General features: G+C 43.0%; 1 protein-coding gene across 2 annotated transcripts in view; it reads right to left on the bottom strand.

Annotated features, from left to right (window-relative positions):
• Positions 1-5,012, bottom strand: part of NPR3 (natriuretic peptide receptor 3) — a 48,155-nt gene extending 43,143 nt beyond the window's left edge. Inside the window, exon 1 of one of the 2 annotated variants that reach the window (XM_035563811.1) lies at positions 3,905-5,012. In XM_035563811.1, the coding sequence (XP_035419704.1) occupies positions 3,905-4,637 (733 nt within the window). In that variant the 5' untranslated portion in view covers positions 4,638-5,012. The remainder of the gene's footprint in view (positions 1-3,904) is intronic. The other variant, XM_035563810.1, reaches the window with a different exon arrangement.
• Positions 5,013-20,434: the final 15,422 nt, after the last annotated feature.

Raw genomic sequence — 20,434 nt, forward strand, 5'->3', positions numbered from 1 at the left:
CCCTGCAAAAAGAAAGCAGAAATTCAGGCGAGGTCTTCAGCAACGGGCAGACACCTCTCACCCTGAGTATGTTGTACCATAAACTTTTATATGCATCCACAAGACTATCAGCATGAAGCTACTGACAACAGAATACTGAAAACTATTGTGTTAGTGCGTGCTTTGTGGCTATATCCTACAGCAAGGTCATAAGAGAACTTGTTGGGACGATGATCTGAAACCAACTGCACACACGTTTCCAAGGATGCCGTCACACATGGCAGGGCTCAAAAACTACAATAACGAATGCAAATGTTTTCACCCCAACAATAAAACTGAATCAAAACCACATTCAGCTTTTCTGGTTAGAAGTGTTTGCTATTATAAGAAATGAAAATTTGGCCCGTTTGACCTTTCTTCTCAGACAATGAATCTTCTCCCATCGCTTTTCTGGTTGGGTGCCATGACAGGCGTAAAATTCCAGATGCACCACAGGGGTGAATCACGTTTGGTACATCCCCATGCTCCAGGAGAGCTATACCATGCACAGCTCTGTCCTACTGATTACAGCAGAGCAACGTAACAATTTCCAGAGCAGCAGAGCAAGGCATATTTCATGACTATTGTGAGGTATATTAGCATGGAGGAAAAGAAGAAAGAATTTCTTACAATAAAATTTGGATCAAATCTTTTCCAGACACACATCAGGAATGAATTTGTCTTGCTGTTCCTAATTTCAGTATAGGTGAGAGATTTCCTTCTGAAATGTTTCCTTGCTGCCCTCCGAACTCCCCCTTGACTTTGCCTTTATAATTCACATCTATCATAAAACTGTAATCTGTAGATGGAATCAAAGAGATTCCCACAACACCAGTAAAAGACCTTGAGCAAATGGAATAAGAAAAAGAGTGGGGGAAAAAAAACCCACTATTTTAAAATATGTTAAGTCATATTTTGTAAGCCTCTAAAGGAATGTAAGGGAAGTAATATTAACTATTTGGATGTGGTTTTTAACCCAGCAGGAGAGCAAAGATTACATATTTCAGGATTTTGAGGCAAATCAGCTAAGGGCAAGTCTCTCACAATCTTCCAGATATCTAAATTATGTTTATTTAATCTGCACCCATACCTTACTATTGTATACACACAGATATACAGTGGTCTCCCTCCGGCACAATACATGCAGAACATGGTCATTCTAATACTAATATTCTGCATTTCTTGACCCATCCTGCAAATACTTAGTTTAATCCCAGTTAGAGGAGTAAGCTCTTAGCAAAGGGAACACCTCGGACTACGTGCTCGTGCAGAACACGTATAACACAGTGTTGGGTTCGTGGACATTGTGGCTAACCTGAGCCTACAGCATCAAGTCCATGGCGTGGGGAACCGAGCCCGCAAGTGAGTTTGAGCTGTTAATGACATTCAGTAAAGACAAGCTGTTAACTTTTATCATTGTATTTTTCCTCATGATTTTGTTATGACTGAGACATCTGAACCAGTTCCAGGGCCTGGACAGGCACCTGCTGGCAAACACAATGGGTGGCTGAGTGTGCCCCTGCCTGCTGGACCCCCGAAAACCCAATGCAACCCCTCAAGCCTGACACAACCTAACCCACGGGGCCAGCCTCTGCCCTGGGAATAAGGCACAGAGCATGGGTCCCCATGGCCGACTGATCCCCCCATCCAACTGATGGCCTGGGCCAACTGATGGTGCAACTTCTTTCTCAGCCCTGGAAGGGTTTTGAGTAAATATCCCATATCCATTTTAAAGCTTGTTCTTACTCAGGGTGGCTCAAGAAAGCCCTACCATGTAGGTGGAACCACCACTTGCAGTAATCTCCAAAAACGGAGAGCATGCAGGGTAAGAGCATGGGATGGTATTACAGTGGGTGTTACACAGGCACCCTTAAAAACTGCTGAGAAAACCAAGCAAACAAAAATGAAGTGCTTTGGACAGTGTCACCTTATCCACCAGCCCTGCTGCCCCATGAGGCACTCTCCTAAGAGTCCCAAGAAGAAACGAAGCCCTGATCTGGTAAGCTAAGGCACATGGTGTGTCCTTCACATGATAGACGACTTTTAAAATATTTTGACAGCCTGCAAGATGTTGTAAACAGCAGGACCACCCCTCAGACCCTGAGGGATGTGCAAGGCAAGCTGTGCAGTCAGTCTTCAAAGCCAGAAGCACACCATTGGCGGCAGAAGGGCCTCACTTGCTGCATTTTGCAGTAGCAGCATGAACCAGAGGACAAATTAGGAGGTGAGATGAAGGGAAGGGACCCCACCGGGCACAGAAGGCTGCTTTTATTCACTCGTCTGCAAGTCACAGAACAAGGCAAGACCAAAGGTCCCAGCTCCACAAAGCATTTAAGCCTGGGCTGAAATCAAGCCTCTCTTCCTTGGCTGTCAGCATGGTCTAAACAGTGGGGTTTGCCCTTAGCCACCAGTCACATTCCCACAGCACATTCACAGCTCCCTTTGGCTAAGGGCAAACACTCATCTGTTCTTGCCACAATCACACTGTTATGTTCTTTGCACTGGGAAAGGCAAGCACATGCACACAAGTTAGATTGATTAGAAAAACAGAAAAGCATCTTTCCATACATAGCTGTTTCCCCTAGCACTTCTACATTTCTTTCTCTCCATTCAGCGTATTTCCATTAATGGTACTAACTAGGACAGCTCTGTTTTAAGCACCTGCTTCGGTGTTTCCACAAAGAGAGAATTAAGGATCCATACATCATTAGACCCCAGTTACCTTGCAGGTTAAGGATTTCACAGCAGCATAACTGCATCACCAGCACAAGGCTGCACAGTCAAAGCACCGCAACCTACGGCATGGCAACGTGAACTGTGCCAGTCACACGCAACACGAGCTTTTATCTGTTTCATTTTGGTACCACCTTAGCATTCTGCAACTGGGGATGTAAAAGCTGCACAAAGTATTTTTCACATCTATGCCTCTATTGAAAAACACTGGAGGACTTTCTTTGAGTTGATCCTGCAGTCCACTTCTGGAATACATCTCTTCCCTTCTTACAACCACTTACTATAGAAATCCACGGCTGGTAAAAGCCTCTAGCAGAAAATACCTTTTTGATGAGCCCATGTATCCACACATCATTTGACAAGATCTCACTTTCAAGTACATCTAACTACAAATTTGTATGCCCCAAAGTACTTGGAGCATTTTACTGCTTCCTGACGCAAAGCCGGTTCATCCGGCGCAGGGGTGACTTTCCAGCATGTTTTACAAGCCATTTATCTGCACGGTGTTTTGCTAGCAGTTGGTGGCAATATTACTGCACACACTCACGGGTTTAGCACTCACACATCCCTTGAAATGAGAGCTAGCCCCAAATGGGTTTGTTATTTATGAACTACTCGATGGGGCTTCTAACAGCAGGAGTGAGGAAAAGGATCCCAATAGCAAGACACAGCAGGGTGAGAAAAAAAACACATCTTTGCTCAGCCTTTGAACCTATCCAGAGTCACTTTAAAAAAGTATCTCAGAATGAGCAACAGACTTGCTGGTCTGTGTAAATGTGGGGAGATGTGGGCAGTTTTGGCCGTGCTTGTAAACCGGACCATTGGCAGAAGGCTCATTTCTTACCATGCCACAAAACCATCCCATCCCAGTCCTGGAGGGCGATCCTCCATCCCTGCTGTGGGATGTGAAGTGCTAATGGACCTACATGGGGCAAAGCCTTCATGACAGCCCCACTCTGGTGCGCACCCAGCCCCAGGATGCTCACGGCCAAGCTTCCCCACCACAGATCCCAGTCCACAACACATCCCTCACGCAAGCCCTTCCCAGATGACTCTTGGCGACCCGTCCCCAACCCCAATCCCCAAAAAAACATCCCGGCATGGCATCGTGCAGCCCCAAACCCTCCCCCAGCCCCACACAACCACCACTCACCCCTCTCGCCGGCCTGCAGCGCGCGGACCACGTCGTCGACGTCGAGGTGCCGGCTGGTCTCGTCGAAGCTGTGCACGGCCATGTGGAAGGCCTCCTCCTGGAAGACCACATGGACGCCCTCCATGGCGAAGTAGCAGCTGCGCTCGGGGTTGCTGTCGCTGTAGAGCAGCGTGGCGCGGCTCCACTGGTGGTGGCGGAAGAGGGCCAGCAGCATCTCGCCCATCTTGGCGTAGGCCGGGGCGACGCGGGTGAGGTGCGAGTACTCGCCGCCCTTGGCGCCGAAGCCGGCCGCCAGGGCCCCGGCCGACAGCATGGGCACGTCCCAGTGGGCCGCCAGCCGCGCCACCGGCGCCGCCGCGTACTCGCACACGGGCCCCAGCAGCAGGTCGGGGCGGCGGCGCTGCAGGGCCACCATGTCCACCAGGCTGAAGAGGGCGCGGTTGCCGCACGCCGAGTCCTCGTAGGTGAGCTGGAAGGCGTAGCCGGGCGGCAGGCCGAGCCCCCCGCCGCCTCCGCCGCTGCCGCCGCCGCTCCTCTCCCGCAGGCTCCGCACCGCGTACTCGATGGCCGGCCGCACCCGCCCCAGCGAGAAGAGGTAGGCGTCGTCCTGCGGCAGCAGCACCAGCACCCGGATCAGCTTCTCCTCCTCCTCCTCCTCCGCTGCCGCCTCCGCGGGGCCGCCGCCCAGCGCCGCCAGCACGCAGCAGAGGCTGCCGAGCAGCCAGGGCGGCATCGCGCCCGCCCCCCGCGGCGACCCCAACTCCGGCAAAGTTTTCGCCACCACCCTCCCCTTATCGCCCCCTCGCAACCCCCTGCCCCTTGTTCGGTCGTGCTTTATTTCTCAGGTGTGTGGCGAGACTAACAACCTGCCCCAGCCTGCGGGTCACGGACGGAGCATCTCATTTCCTAAGTTATTCGTGCTTCACCTCGCCTACTCTCCCTTTATTTTATTTTATTTTTTTTTTTTAATTTTTTTTTCTCCCATCCACCTCCCTCCCCCTCGCCGGGGCTGCCTGCCCCGCTGCTCCCTTCCCCGCTTAAGTAACGCGGCTTCTCCGCACGCCCGGCTCGGCGCCGCCGGGTTTGTGCGCAGGGAGGAGCCGGCCCCGCCGCCCCCCCGGCCCCGCCCGCCGCCACCCCCCCGGGCCCCGCACCTCGCCCCCGGGCCGGGCTGTGGGGCGCACACGGGGCGGGGGTGTGGGGCAGACCCTTCACGGGACCCCCGTGGTGGTTGGGTGGTGCGGGGTGCTAGGGGGGGCTCGCTGCTGGGCGGCTGTTTTCACCGAGGGGTGGGTCCCCGCTGGCGGGGGGGGTGGGGGAATGGAGGGGTTTGCAACAGGAGAGAAGCTTTTGGGGTGTCCCCACCACCACCACCCCGCTGCGCCCTGCATCCCTCCGGGGTCTTTCTGAGCCCCCCAGAGAGCCCAGGCAGAGTTTTGAGTCCCTTCCCACCCATGGTGGCTCATGCCACAAGCAGTGCAGATTTCCCCCGTGACAAGTGCTGCTCAGAGATTATTTTCCCAGAGTGGGAAAAAAAAAAAAAAAAAGAAAACTAACTTTTCTGATTATCTTGACAGCACTGCCCGATCAGAGCATGTCAAACGCATCCCCATTCAGCTCTCCCTACTGATTGTAAAGCTGCTAGGTGGTGTCAGATTTTGTCACAGTCTGTATAAAAACGGACACTCCTGTTCTGGAATAAAGAACAATGTCAGTGTGAGGCGTGCAAAGTCTTTTGTGAAAGAGGCTTTTGGACACCTGATGCTTTTCGACAGCAAAATCCTAAAGGATGTCTCTCTGTACATTTTTCTATGTACGCATCCTCAAACCCGGAGCCAGGGCTGCACGGTTTGATGCTTTCTGATCACTCAGCGAGTGCCAGGTTTGCATTGGGAAGGTGAGTGAACGGCTCCTCACTTTACAGAAGGGGTTTGTTTAGTTCAGCACAGAGGTCGTTGTCAGGGCAGTATGTGTAAACTTACAGTTGTTGCTGCCTTCACTGTGCAGCCCATGAATGGGAAACCAGGGCTCCTGGGGTGACCATCTGCTCACCTTTAAGGTTCCTTGATTAAAAAGAAAAGAAAGTTGTAAGTGCTTGTGCAACTGCAACCAGGAAATGGAATGAAAACACCAGATAATACAATGTACAGAAATAATCATTAAAAAAAAATCTTTTTTTTTTTAGGAGCATGGATCCGATGGAGCTCAGTAAAATAAAATCAAAAAAAGAGGTCACAAATGTGAGGATGGGTAGCTTTCCTGAGAAATGTTCCTCTAATGTAGTTTTATTTGATTACTGAATCAAACTTCAGAGTGTTCTCGAAAATTACATAAACACCCACCCTGGTGAAGCTCGTTTTGTATGTTCCTGTACTGTAAGTTATGTCAGGCATTTTTTGTTGTAAATGACTCCGTATAACATACTGGAGATTAAGCAGAATGTTACAATATACAACATGCCAGCCATCTTCACCACAAAGCTTGCAAAAACATTTTCTTAAGACACATTTTGAAATGCTGACCTTTGTAGTCACTGCTTTATGGTGACCCTACAGATGTGTTTACAGCACCGAAATCTGGAAGGATCTCTTTTGATTCCCTCCTTTCCCCCGACAGAATATATTTTAAATTTTACGTGTGAGCTCCATACTCTTCTGGCTGTCTTATTTGAGTGTAAGCTGTGTAAACATGATGGAAGAGATAGTAAGCCCATAAATCACAAGGCTACCACCCTTGACATTGCCTGCTCCTTGTGAGGTAAAAGTACTGCTGGGAATGAATAAGAGTGGGAGAAGCATGGCCAGAGTAAGGGGGGAAAAAAGCATTGGCCCAGTACTGTTTAGCAGTAGTAGTGTCGATTGATTTCAATGCTTTTGGAAAAAGATTTGGCCCACGGTATGTGGTCCTTTCTTGCATGAGCAATTGCTTTCAACCTGAGTCACAATGTTTCTGCAGGCCCCAAGTGTCACGAACGTTTCAGTCATTCCCCATCACCTTACGCAATTTACAAAGAAGAATCCCAGCCTGTGATTTATTTTTCCAAGCCAAAAAGTTATGCATGAGAATTTCCTCGTTAATCCCAATTCAAAATGTCACTTAATCCACCTCATCATTAGTTCACTTACAGTACTTTCCATAGCTATAAATCCAACATTTCTCCACCAACGTTATTTTTTTTCTCAGCTACATAAGTGCTTTTTAATAGGAACAAATCCTGCAGTCGTGAATCAGTAGCAGGCAGAATGCCCGTGGACTGCAGCAAGAGACTTCAGACTAGCCCTTTAGGACTAAAGGCGTTACGGACATAGACTATTTTCCCCACAGAAATAACTCATACACAAATCAAGAATTACTTGACTCGCTCCAACTAGCGTTAGCAACAGTCTGAACTGCCTGCTGCAGATTAAGAAATCCTTCACAGACAGGTTCGCTGAAAACATAGTCCCCCCTAGAGGCTGAAAAGATGAAATATTTTAGTGCCATCTGCACTGCAAATATATTGTGCCATTCAGACTTTCAAATTCTTTCCTTGTTTTTCTAGAAATCTATTCTCATTATTTCAAGAAATCTATATTTTGGAACACACACAATGGATTTCTTATTGCTACATGTAGGATCTGTATGTCTCTTTTTGCATTTTGTGGTCTTACCTTTGTATAGTTATGTGAAAATGCACCACAGCCTTTAGGTAAAAATCTTGCAGCATGAAAAATCAAGATGAACAAATCTGATGCTAAAAAATAAAAAAGGGTCATATTTACTTGTTCTGTCTTTTGATTGACACCAAATTCTGTGTAGATCTGTATACAAGAACTACAAAATGACAGAATTACACACAGTAAACAGAAGCATATATATAGTAATAACACTTTGCAGAACTAGTTACTGGTGCTGTCAACAGCTTCCACTTCACAGCACAAAGTAAGGTAAGGTGGGCAGATGAATCTTCTTTTATTTTACGACTCAGGAGAACAAAATTTGGGAAGGCAAACTGCAACGTACCAGAGGTATAGGGTGATCCCAAGGTCATCCCTCCGCTACACCACCGATCATCATTAGTGCTGCTAAAGTCACATCTTGATGGTCCCCTACTGCTGGTGACACAGTGCTGCACCTATCCTTCCTTTCCACTGGTCCTGAAAAGTGCACTGAAATTCAGCCGGATGAGAGATGTGCTGCTCGAGTATGCAAAAGCAAATCCTAGGATGAAAAATGACTGACACCCCACCATTAGTCATAAATTTTGCTCATGTTCCCAGGGAGTATTGTGAAAGCAGATACACTTAAAATATATAAATTGTGGGGCTAAAACCCAGCCCTATCCAAATATATATAGAGATATATCCCAATATAACCCAATCAGTACTTGCTGTGTTTCCTCACATCTACAAGGCAATATTGAATGTGAGATAATATGGTGAAAAACAACAAATCAGGAAATCTTTGCAGAGATAGAACACTTGAGGCAAAATGAGAGCTGCCATGGCTTCCAGAAAAATCCTCTTCAGAAGTGGCTTAGTAGGCTCCAGTCCAGTAGAAGAATTATGACAGAGATGTGACTGTATGTTTCTTATACATATGCTAGGGACATACCCTGATTTATCAAGATTAGATTACTGACAACTGGTATGAGTTACAGCAACTTCCGGATGGCCCAAATTAATACCTTGGGACTGATATTGTATAAATCACGGTCAGCAAGTGTGTCTTATAACTGTCTTATTTCTGTGTCCCAGAATTAATAATATTATAAAATTAATAATTGTAATTATAGCAAAAGGATTGGATCCATATATTCATTTGCGTCCAGAGACTTCAGAGACTCCCTGAAGCGCTGTCCTTCCATGCAGGAACAACTGTAATGACCTTAAACTAGAGATGTCTCATTAGCCCTTCCATAATGCACTTGCAGACACCTCATTTCTTCTCCCCTTCCTTTTCAGGTCAATCCACCAATCTATGGCAGAGATAAAACAGCCCTGACATATTTTATGTAAAAGAAAGCTGAAGATAGAAGATAGATTGCTTGAGAAGTTGTGAGAATAACTCTATTTTACAGTATCAGCCCATCGAGACAATGTGTCTGAAATTATACTCCACTTTCCCTTTCCAATGAATGCCCTAGTCGGTATGAACAATAAACTCCCCACCTTAGTAATGAATATGCTGAAATGTACGACACATTGCCAACGAAATACAGGCCTAGTTCAAAAAGACTGATGCTAATTTTAAAAGAGAACTCATTTCTTTTCAATGACACCATTACAATTTTCACAACTTGTGTATAGCATTTTTCAGTTTCTAATAACTCACCAAGTGTCTCAAGAAGGTTATTGTCTTAACTGCAGAAAAAAGCACTGCAGGTTCTATGAGGAACAGAGAAAAACATCTGAAATATTTCAAAATAAAAGAGAACTTTGTGCACGAAATTGTATTTCTATTGGAAGTTAATTTATTTTTGGTAGTCCCACCGCTGCCACGTGGAAGCAGTTGCTTAAGGGCTTATTACAAAGCACTTTTTTCTTTTCTGTCCTATGACTAATATTCATGAAAAAATAATTACCTGTACTTCTGCAGTTAAGGTGTGTTTGCAGCTGCTGCAGTAATTTTGCCACACCTATGACTTTCATTTCCAAAATGAAGGAAAGCCAAAAAAAGACATGACTACAAAAAAGGTCCATAGTTTTCAAGAAATGTAGCAATAAAAAATCTTAGCCTTTATAGTGCTGTTAGCCCCACTTATCAGTAAGCCCAACGGATATTGCCTTTTACATGATGTCATTATGTATGGCAATTATATATATATACTGACACAGTTTTCAGTTGCTTATAATTTTAGCTGAACATTAGCAGTTTGGGCCCAAGTTTTCAGGATGGACATCTACCATCCTTTTATTTTGTTGTTTTTGTTCTTTTTCTCAATTCAGCTGGAAAAGCTTGGCCATTCCTCAAGGACGGTTAAGGAAATTCATTGCCTTATCTCCCCCCCCAAAATTCTGGCAACTTCTTTTTTATTTTAGCCCTTCAAATTGGGGTTGTGAGAGTGGGAGCAGGAAGAGTCTGTGTGTGAGGAAAGGGCATATGAAAATGTGCTTGCCTTTAACCAGATGCAAAGTACAAGTTTTGGAAGACTGATGCTCCTACAAGCTGTCCTACCAGCAGCGAAATGTTAATAGCTAAAAATGAAGATTGCATCTGCCTGGTGTGTTCACCATCCCATTGCAGCTTGCTTATTAGCAAGATACATCTGCACTGTCTACCTCCTTCAGCTCAGCTTTTCTCCCACCCTGACCCTGTACCCTATTGCACATACACAGCTTCACCAGCATGAAGGCATTTGCTTTGGGCCAGGATTTCGGGGGACCCCAGCTGCTCCAGACTGTGCTGGATGGAGGCAGCAAAATTAACATTGTGAAGCCCAGAGGAAAACTGGACAGATTCTTCTGCCTCCTCCTGAGACATCGCGGCACTGGCAGTTCTCCAGGACCTGCTCCAGAGTTGGCTAGGCACAGTGATTCCTATCTTTCTCCTACCATACTTTTCTCGAAGCACTTCACTTGCTTCACAGAAAAAAAACACCCTGGGTAACAGGAAACAGCCCTTTCATATTTGCTTTGGGCAACGTTTAATTTGGAGTGATTTTTAAATGGTTCTGATTAATAATTATGAAAGTATGCTGTATTTACATGGTATTTTAATTCTAAAATTGGGTTGAGGAGGATTCAGTCTTCTTATTAAGCACAGATGATTATCTATAACTAAATCTCAATCCAACATCTGCAAGCTGTAGCCTCTGAAATTATACTGACAGCAAGCAGCAGAACGAGTAAAGGTGTAAGAGTTCAGAGGCCAAGCAGAAAACATAAGTTCATTTGTTAACACGGCCTTATTAAAAAGAACCACCTGAGTTTCAATTGTTAGCATCGACTTTGAAGGTAATTAGCTGCCAATAAAAGCCAAGAACACCCATTTGGATGTGACTCAGTGAATTCTCACCACAAAATTGGCATGTGGCTCGTCTCTGTGTTGCGCTACAGAAGAGATTGCGCGGTGTTGAAGCAGTGCCAAACATGCAGCCAGGCAATGTGGACAAACACTCAGAGGCAGTGCAATGCTTGCAAGCTTCACTGAAAGACAAGGAGGAAATGTGAAATAACTGACTGGCTGATCATAACCCAGGTCACAAGTGGAAATAAGAGGGTTAGGCCCCGAGGGCAATTAGAGTATGGCATTACTCATAAATCCACAAATGAAAAAGTGCATTGATTGTATAGCATGGTTATTGATGTGGTGCAGATGTCTTTCTGTACCACATGCAAACAAGAGCCAGTGCTCTTCTGGGTTTACTGAAAATCTGTGAGTAATACAATGCTCTGCTGTGAAGTTGTACCGCGATGCTGTTGAAAACAGTTAACAGGGGCTGTAAAACAGGGATCTTAATCAGTGCTGGTCATTTAAGTTTAAACTTTTTCTTTCTTTATTTATATGGGGATTCTCTGTAAAACTCTTAAATGTAATCCAAGTATAAACTCAACCACCATCAAAGTTCAGTATTTCATTATATTTTATCTCTTGAAAATATTCAGTGCAGTTCTACTATTGGAAAGTGCTGCCTATTCAAGTAATTTGTCATCTACTGAACTACAAGAAAAAGCAGAATTACCAAAAAGGACAAAATAATGGAATTCCATTCTTTTGCAGTAAGATATAAACGAAAAAAAAAAAAAAAAAAAAAAAAAGGAATTTTCCATTTGAAAGTGTTTGCAAAAGAAGCTCCTTGTTTACGGGCTCACATACTAAAACTATGCTTGAAACTCTGAGAGCAATGATGAATTAACAGGAATTACCACATTATCCTTTGGATGAAATCTTGTCCAGGTCCTATTGCTAGGTAAAAAATACAAATAAAATTAATAGCCCATTTTGTCCTTTGCTCTAAAAATCCCTGAGCAACAGCAAAATACACTGCACAGCAGGACACATTGCCATTCTGTAAAAAAAAAAAAAATACCACTGAGGACCACTGTCTTGAATAATTGAGGACAGGTGCCTCTCATAAACACTCTTTATCTTCACAGAAGCGAGAGGCCAACTTGCCAGACACCACTGACTTGATTTGGGCTCTGCAAGTTTACTGCTCAGAAGTGTTGGATTTTCATGGAGTGAAAGCTATCTTTCCTTTCCCTTGCCTAAAAAGTAAAGACTGAATTTGTCATGGTTGTTCAAGGAGGAATATTATTATTGTCCTCCTTTTTCTGCCCAGGCTACACTGGAAAAAATCACTTTCTTTAGGTAACCAGTTTCTGTATTTGTGGATCACAGCTGGGTATAAAACAGACCATGAAACTAACTGAACTGAATTAGAAGGGGAATTGAGTTATTTTGGATTAAAGTGATGCTACCATAACCACTTAAACTTGTGGAGATTTTTTTTCTTTCTTTTTCCCTTCTATGTGTTAGAACAACATCTGCAAAATTTTCCCCTGGGATTTTACTAATGAAAATACTTTGGGCGGTTTCCTGGACTCTATTCAGCCTTGGATGGTCACCTCTGACATGCACAGGACGATGGCCACCTTGTTTCTCATGTGCACTTGTCTCCATCAAAGAATCAGTTACAGTTTGAGATAAGTAGCAAGGGCTGAAATACAAACATCTGCTGTACCTTTCCAACAATTCTGTCCAGAGCACTTAAAAGTCTTTGAAGAGCAAAGATTGTTTCTAAACTAGATTTAGTAACTCTAAAATATATACCCATGTTGTTTGCAGAACAAATGTTTTAAATACTGTCATGGTGTGTCTCAAAACCAGAGTTGAGAACAGACATCTCACTGTCAACCAACAGTGTTGGATTGCTGTTATGTGTTATATCTCACATCAGGAACTATTCTGATGTGCTACTTTCACATCAGTTCCCACATAAATGCAATAGAAGTCTCACACTCTAATGAAACTAGGCTTTCTACACTTTGGCTGGGTGTTCATCGGTATTGGTTTACATCGTACCATCAGTCCAGGAACTCATCCATCTTTAGGAATATTCTGATGGAAAATGTGGTTTATTTTTTAAGCCAGATCAGTTTGTTGATATGGTTTGCAGTTGTGTTGGCATGGCAGAGCTGGAGATCTGCAAGGAGAGCAGCAAGCTGCCAGAGAAGGAGGGCAGAAACTGCTTAGAGCTGGCACTGAAGTCTCCCTATGTCTTTTCTCCCGCACATTAATTAATGAGTAAATTATGTGAAAAGGTGGAAGAAAATACTTTTAATCCTGTTGACAGATCTTGTTCCAGTGATGTGATTTTTGTTTTTCTTGATTTGGGGATATTATGTAACAAGTTCTTGAACTATTGTTATTGGTTTTTCAGAGAATGCAAGAAACACTTTGAAGTTGTTTTAGGAAACACAGAGCTGAAAAATTCTCCATGCAAAAAACACGTGTAATAAATACCTTTTTCAGATGGATCCATCTCTATATTTAAACTAATTACAAATTTGACCAGCTGTCCCCTTTTTCAGAAGGGCTTTCTATAGCACAGTGCTTGAACATTAGGGACTGTCCGTATATGCAGTTCATATGACTGTGAAAAAAGAACCAAGTCATTTATCCCCCTTCATCTGAAAAGCACCTACTTACTTAACTGTTGGCTAAATGTACAACATAGCATTTTATCAGATGCCATTCCAGAAACATTAAGAAGTAATGTTACTTCATACATTTCCTTCTGTAAACTTTCAAGAGATTGTAGTGGAAAACCAAGCAGGTTTAAAGAGTTTAAAGATAACTCATAGAGTTCATAAAGAAAACTCATATAAAGAGTTTCATGGTGTCTACTACTGTTATTAGCAGCACAACTTGGTGGAACACTTGGATTCTAATTCCTAGCTGAAGCCATGCAGATAAACCTGTTCTTGTGCTATTTTCAGCCATGATGTGCAAATCAGACGAATGACTGATTTACAAAGTATCAAGATTTGGACCCAAGCAATGGTCATGTAGCTGTGCACTGTATGATCAAAGCCCAGTTCGATGGATGAAATACATTTGCGTAATCTCCACAGAAGCCTTCAAAACCTAATTCAGAATTTTGCCCAAGATATAGATAGTATTGCAACCTATGCACAAATGGAATAAATACCTATGCATTTATGGAATAAAATAGCTTCTATTGTAAGAAGCAGAGTTTTTTTCTAAAACAACAAATAGTGATTTAAAATGTGTAATTAATGCTATTAATTAAAGATATAATGCTTTTTCTTTTTCCTTCTTTTAGTCATATTTGGAGAGAAAGTCAGTGTGTGGTTTAATTCACCCGTTAAGATTTGCAAAATACTCCAAAAATGTGTGCTTTACTGAGTAACCACAACAAATGTTATGTTCAAAGAATTCTTTGAGACTTCATATAGACCAAAAATCCATCATATGTGACAGAAGACAGAGAAAAAGGGTTTCAATCCTTGGTATCCATCTAAGACACTGCAGTTCTCATGACTGTAGAAAAGGCGTCTAAGCAAAGAATAAGGACAGTCAGAAACCCCAAATAATCTCTGCTTTTTTTTTTTTTTTTTTTTTTTTTTTGAGGTAGACTGCATAGTTTTTGTATAGGTCAGCTGTGATCAGCTACAGAAGTTGAAGCAAGTAAGTAAGATAGGAGGAATTATCATCTTTATTAAGCTCAAGGCTGAAGATAAAGATTAGTATATGTAGAACCAAAGCTGAAGGTGGAGTCCATTTGGTGTTGTCTCAAGAAACAACCAGAAGCCTGTGTTGGCCATTCTTTACAGCAACGAGTGCTGTGCAACACCCAGCATTGTCAGGAACAGGGGGCAGGTTCCAGAAGGTGGAAGAGACTGAGTGGATGATAAAGAAGACTCAACTCACGGAGAGGCCAAATCTCTAACAAGGCAAGTTTCAAATTTGCTTCAACATGTTACAGATGGTCCCTTCAAACAACATGGAATAAACATAATTTATAAATTAAGTATGATTTTTCTAGGTTTTGTTTACAACCATGCTTCTTAAATTAACTGAACTATTGTGAATCAAAGGAAAAAAAAAAAGGCAAAAAATAGTTCAAAGTCACATCCATTCTGGAAGCAGCTGGTCTGAAATGAGGGACTTTGGGTACTGGTCTCCAGCCTCTTGCTGTCTGGCTGGTTCCTGCTGCCAGATACCAGATATGCCAGAACAACTGCATGTATAATTGCTACCTATCCCCATTGTGTCAGTTTGATTTGAGTTGAAAAGGTGTTTCTGATAAAGTAGGTCATTTGACAGAACCAGGCTAGGGAGTGGCTTCATATGAAGAAATGCCAGGAGACTGGAGGGGATGATAATTTCCCGTGTAGTGGAGAAAACAGCTCCAGGTGAGTGTTAGTAACAAATTCCTTATTCTAAGGCAGCTGCACCCAAGATGGCATACGGGGCTCGGGTGACCTAGAAAGTAACATAAACTTTTATGTAGACAATACCTCTTCTTACCATCTTTCGTTCTCCAGTGGTTTACCCTAGGTGCCAACATGAAACAGTACCGTTGTTTAAAGGGGTAATTGACCTTAGTACTTTTATGAAATGAAAGTTTTAAGTACAGAGCCTAGCAGCACAGACTGCATAAGTATGTGCCACATGCAATGAACAAGGTAGTGCTTCCCTGGTGCAGCTTTGAGTATGGGAGAATCACTTGGAGACAGGGCCAGAATTGTGACAAGCAAATGGGGAGACACCAGAGAGACATGAGTGCTATGATAAGTGTACTTATGGTTACAGTTTGTCAGCGAAAGGTCTGCAATAATATAGTCTGCATTAGCTTACCAAATGCTTGTGTAGTTAGATGAAACGGGCATCAATGTTTGAAAACAATGCACTTAGAGAGCAGCTCCCAGTCAGTCTGTGTTAAACTGGGAGAACATTTCAAGTAGGCTCCGTCCTGTGTTTGGTTCTAATCCAAAAAGTCACTGGGTTGTATGAGGAAGGAAAGGGTACATGTCAAAAATCTATGAACATGCCAAGATGAAAAGAGGGATGATAAGTACTTTCAAAATTTGAAAATGATCACAGAATCAAAGAATCATAGAATAGTTTTGACTGGAAGGGACCTCAAAGATCACCCAGTTCCAACCCCCCTGCCATGGGCAGGGACACCTCCCACCAGACCAGGTTGCCCACAGCCCCATCCAGCCTGGCCTTGAGCACTGCCAGGGGTGGGGTAGCCACAGCGTCTCTGGACAGCCTGTGCCAGGGCCTCACCACCCTCATAGTAAAGAATTTCTTCCTTACATCTAATCTAAACCTACCCTCTTTTAGTTTAAAGCCATTCCCCCTTTTCCTATCACTCCTGCCCCTGACAAAGAGTCCCTCCCCAGCTTTTCTGCAGCCCCCCTTTAGGCACTGGAAGGCCACTATAAGGTCTGCCCAGAGCCTTTTCTTCTCCAGGCTGAACAACCCTAACTCCTTCAGCCTGTCTCCATAGGAGAGGTGCTCTAGCCCTTTGGTCACCTTTGTGGTCTTCCTCTGGAGTCGTCCCAATAAGTCAATGTCCTTCTTTATTGGAAGCCCCAGAGCTGGGTGCAGGACTCCAGGACCCCTGAGTGGTCCATCTGTCAAATCCATGTCTCTCCAATTTAGAGACAAGGATATCATGGGGACAGTTTCAATGTCATAATGAACACAAGAGGTAGTTGGAAGTCAATCAGTTTAATAATGTGCAGTGCTTTGGCATACAGGAAACTATAAAAAGCAGAGAAAAGCAGAATACTGTACAGAATAGCTCTGCAGAAAATATTTTGGTCATCCTAATGAGCCACAAACTAAAGGCGAGTGAGCAACATGATGCTGTTACATTAGCAGAAGTGCTTTACGTCAGGTATGAGTAATAGTCCTCTCTGCTCTGTTGGAGCACTATGTTTGATTTGAGCATTATGTTTTGAGAGAAAAGCAGATAAACTGGAGAGTTCAAAAGGGAAGAACAAGAGTCTGGAAGCATGTCCCCCAAGACAGGTTCAAAAGTTAAGTTTGCTTAGTCTAGGAAAGAGAAGATCAAAAAGAGATGTTATGGTCCTTCCATATGGAACAGATGTTTTAAAGATAGTGATCAGGTGTTTTTTTTCTGTTCTGTACTATTGCCAAGACATCCCTCCTCATTCTTCCAGGTAAACTGTGAATAAATCAAACTTTTTATCTCCCCTCAGAATACCTTTTTCCCTATATAAATAAATAACAGCAGAGTCCTTCAAGAATCCAAGTTCTGGCAGCTATCACAAAGAAGAGTGTTCTACCCTCTATCCCTATAGTTATAAAAGCTTGAAATATTTTTTCAGTTCAGTATTATTTTAAGTAAGATTTTAAATATTTCTAACTGAAAAAGACACAAAGAAATAAGCCTTTATATAACTCATCACAAGTGGTTTGACAAAAATCACAATGAATATGGTGTTGTTTGCTTCAGCTTTCTTGTGTTTTGAACCAACGTTACTGGAATGTGTCCACGAAACATCATTAAAAAGTGATGATCATGAGAAGATCACCAGAATATTTGAGTCATGTCTAAAAAGAGAGAGCAAGGACATACGTTGCCAATAAAATAAATTATACTGAAAATGTGTGAAATTAAGTCATAACTGCAATGAAAAATATGGTGAAAGGAAACAAAAACTTAGAATTCAGCATCTCTTTTCCCTGCATTGTCTGCCATTTCCCCCCAAACCCTCTGAGAGAGCATGTGCTGGAGAAGCTAAAGCAAGAATTCTTTGCTCTCTGGTAGCTGGAGATCATTTCCAGTGCTATGGAGTATGATGGAGGTTGCTTGGGGTAAGAAACTGAGTTTGGAAAATGGATGTTTATGGACTGCACCAAATGAATGGCTCTGGAAACACATTTCTTGCGTCTAATTGTGTTATATATGAAACTCCTCCATGTGCTGCATCTTCATGCCTCTGTCATGCTGTCGAAGGCTCTGCTCATGACTGCTCATGCTCAGTTTCTGTGACTAACGGTGTTCCACAGGGGTCGGTGCTGGGTCCGGTCTTGTTCAACATCTTCATCGACGACCTTGATGAAGGAATAGTGTCCACCCTCAGCAAGTACGCCGATGATACAAAGCTGGGAGGAGTGGCTGACACGCCAGAAGGCTGTGCTGCCATTCAGCGAGACCTGGACCTGCTGGAGAGATGGGCAGGAAGAAACCAGATGAGCTTTAATAAGAGCAAGTGTGGAGTCTTGCACCTGGGAAGGAACAACCGCACGTATCAGTACAGGCTGGGGGACGACCTGCTGGAGAGGAGCTCTGAGGAGAAGGACCTGGGGGTCCTGGTGGACGACAGGTTGACCATGAGCCAGCAGTGTGCCCTGGTGGCCAAGAGGGCCAATGGGATCCTGGCGTGCGTCAAAAGGAGGGTGGCCACCAGGTCAAGGGAGGTGATCCTCCCCCTCTACTCTGCCCTGGTCAGGCCTCACCTGGAGTACTGTGTCCAGTTCTGGGCTCCCCGGTACAAAAAAGACAGGGATCTCCTAGAAAGAGTCCAGCGGAGGGCCACAAAAATGATATGGGGCCTGGAGCATCTTCCCTATGAAGAAAGGCTGAGAGACCTGGGTCTGTTCAGCCTGGAGAAAAGAAGACTGAGAGGGGATCTCATCAATGTGTATAAATACCTGAGGTGTGGGAGACAGAGGGATTTGGCCAACCTTTCTTTCAGTGGTTTGTGGGGACAGGACAAGGGGCAATGGCCACAAGATAGAGCACAGGAAGTTCCGCACCAATATGCGAAAGAACTTCACAGTGAGGGTGGCGGAGCACTGGAACAGGCTGGCAGGGAGGTTGTGGAGTCTCCTCTGGAGATATTCAAGGCCCATCTGGACGCCTACCTGGGCAGCCTGCTCTAGGGAACCTGGTTTGACAGGGGGGTTGGACTCGATGATCTCTTGAGGTCCCTTCGAACCCCTTCAATTCTGTGATTCTGTGTTATTCATACAGTAGGTAAAGGAACAGTTTGGTGTCCATGGTATGCAAATCACAACTTATTCTGTTAAGAGTGTCAGGAAGGATGTCTGATCATGCTTATTATTTTTTATGGTAGACATAATCTATGAAATTTAACTTTTCATTGTACAGGTATTATGGAAGTATATCCATGGTCTGCTGTTATAGGCACAGAAAATATTATTTTCTAGAAAAAAAAATATCAGCATCATCTATGGGAAACAGAAACCCTTCAGAATTTGGAATTCCATTCCTACAATTATATATATATTTGTTAAAATAACTAATTAATAATTGATTAAACCACTCTTTCAGAATTCAAATTCTGAAATGAACACTAAAATGAAACATAATGTTCCGAAATCTTTTGCTAGGGACAAAAAAGGTCACCATATAAGATTCTGCAAAATTCCATATATGACCAAAGAGGTTTTTTATAGTAGAATAACTTGGTGATTCTCAGTTATGGTAAAAGTTACTTAAAATTAGCTACAAAAATCAAGGATGTGTCCAAGAGCCAGAAGTATGGGGAAAAAAATACCAACTGGATTTTCTACATCAGTTCATTGTAATAGTTTAAGTTGTGATTAAGGATAGTTAAAGACATGTGATTTTAATTTTTACAGTTTATCATCCCTCTTCCTCAGTGTATGACAATGCTAGCATCTTACTTGCCTTTTTAACTGATTTAGTCTAGTCAAATTATTAGTTTAAATGACACAGCCTTATCTTCACCAAAATATAGGAAATGGAAGGCAGGAGCTCTGAATCTTCATCTCACAGCCCACTCACAAGATTCAGAGTGGAGAACAGAGTGTGAGTCACAAATCCATACAAATGTAGACTGTGTATCTTTTTCTGAGAGCAGTAGTGAAAAAAAATTTTCAATGAAAAACAAAAAATGGTTTTACTGCTTTTTTTTTTCCCTTTATATTTTAAAGTGCAAATATTTTTAGTGATGCTGTGAAGGTGACTTTTTATTGTAAAGGTAAAAGTTTGTAAAAGTATCCTAATCCTGGATATGTCACTTGGGTTAACAGTATGAAATGCACAATTTCTATGAAAAGAAAATAGGAAAGATCTGAGTTTGACTGAGTGCACACCTACTACTTTTCATGCTGGGAGATAAAATATTGTTGACTACTGTATATATGCTAAAACTTCAGCCAAGTGAAGTGAAATTTGAAGTACGGTTAAATCTCAGTTAAATCTGAGATACAAGGGAAACATGAGACATGAGTTATGACTGGTATGCTTGTTACAAAGAAGCAAAAGGTCAAATCTAGTTTTTATTAGAGAAAAAGAAAATCACCCAGCATCTCACATCTTTAAAAGGCCCAAGTAATCTTAGGAGTGAACCCTGGTTTTAAGTTTCACCTAAAATTTTTAACCTATGATCCTAGTATCTGTAACTATGAAACTGGATGCTGTCTATGTTTGACCAAATACAACTTTACTGTGTTTTATTAAAAAAAAAAAAAAAAAAAGCTTGGTGATAGAGAATAAACTGAATCTGTATCTCCCTTCAGTACTGAGTAATTTAAATGCATTATCCCCCA

This window comes from Cygnus atratus, chromosome Z (genome assembly GCF_013377495.2).
Source record: "Cygnus atratus isolate AKBS03 ecotype Queensland, Australia chromosome Z, CAtr_DNAZoo_HiC_assembly, whole genome shotgun sequence".
Lineage (NCBI taxonomy): Eukaryota > Metazoa > Chordata > Aves > Anseriformes > Anatidae > Cygnus > Cygnus atratus.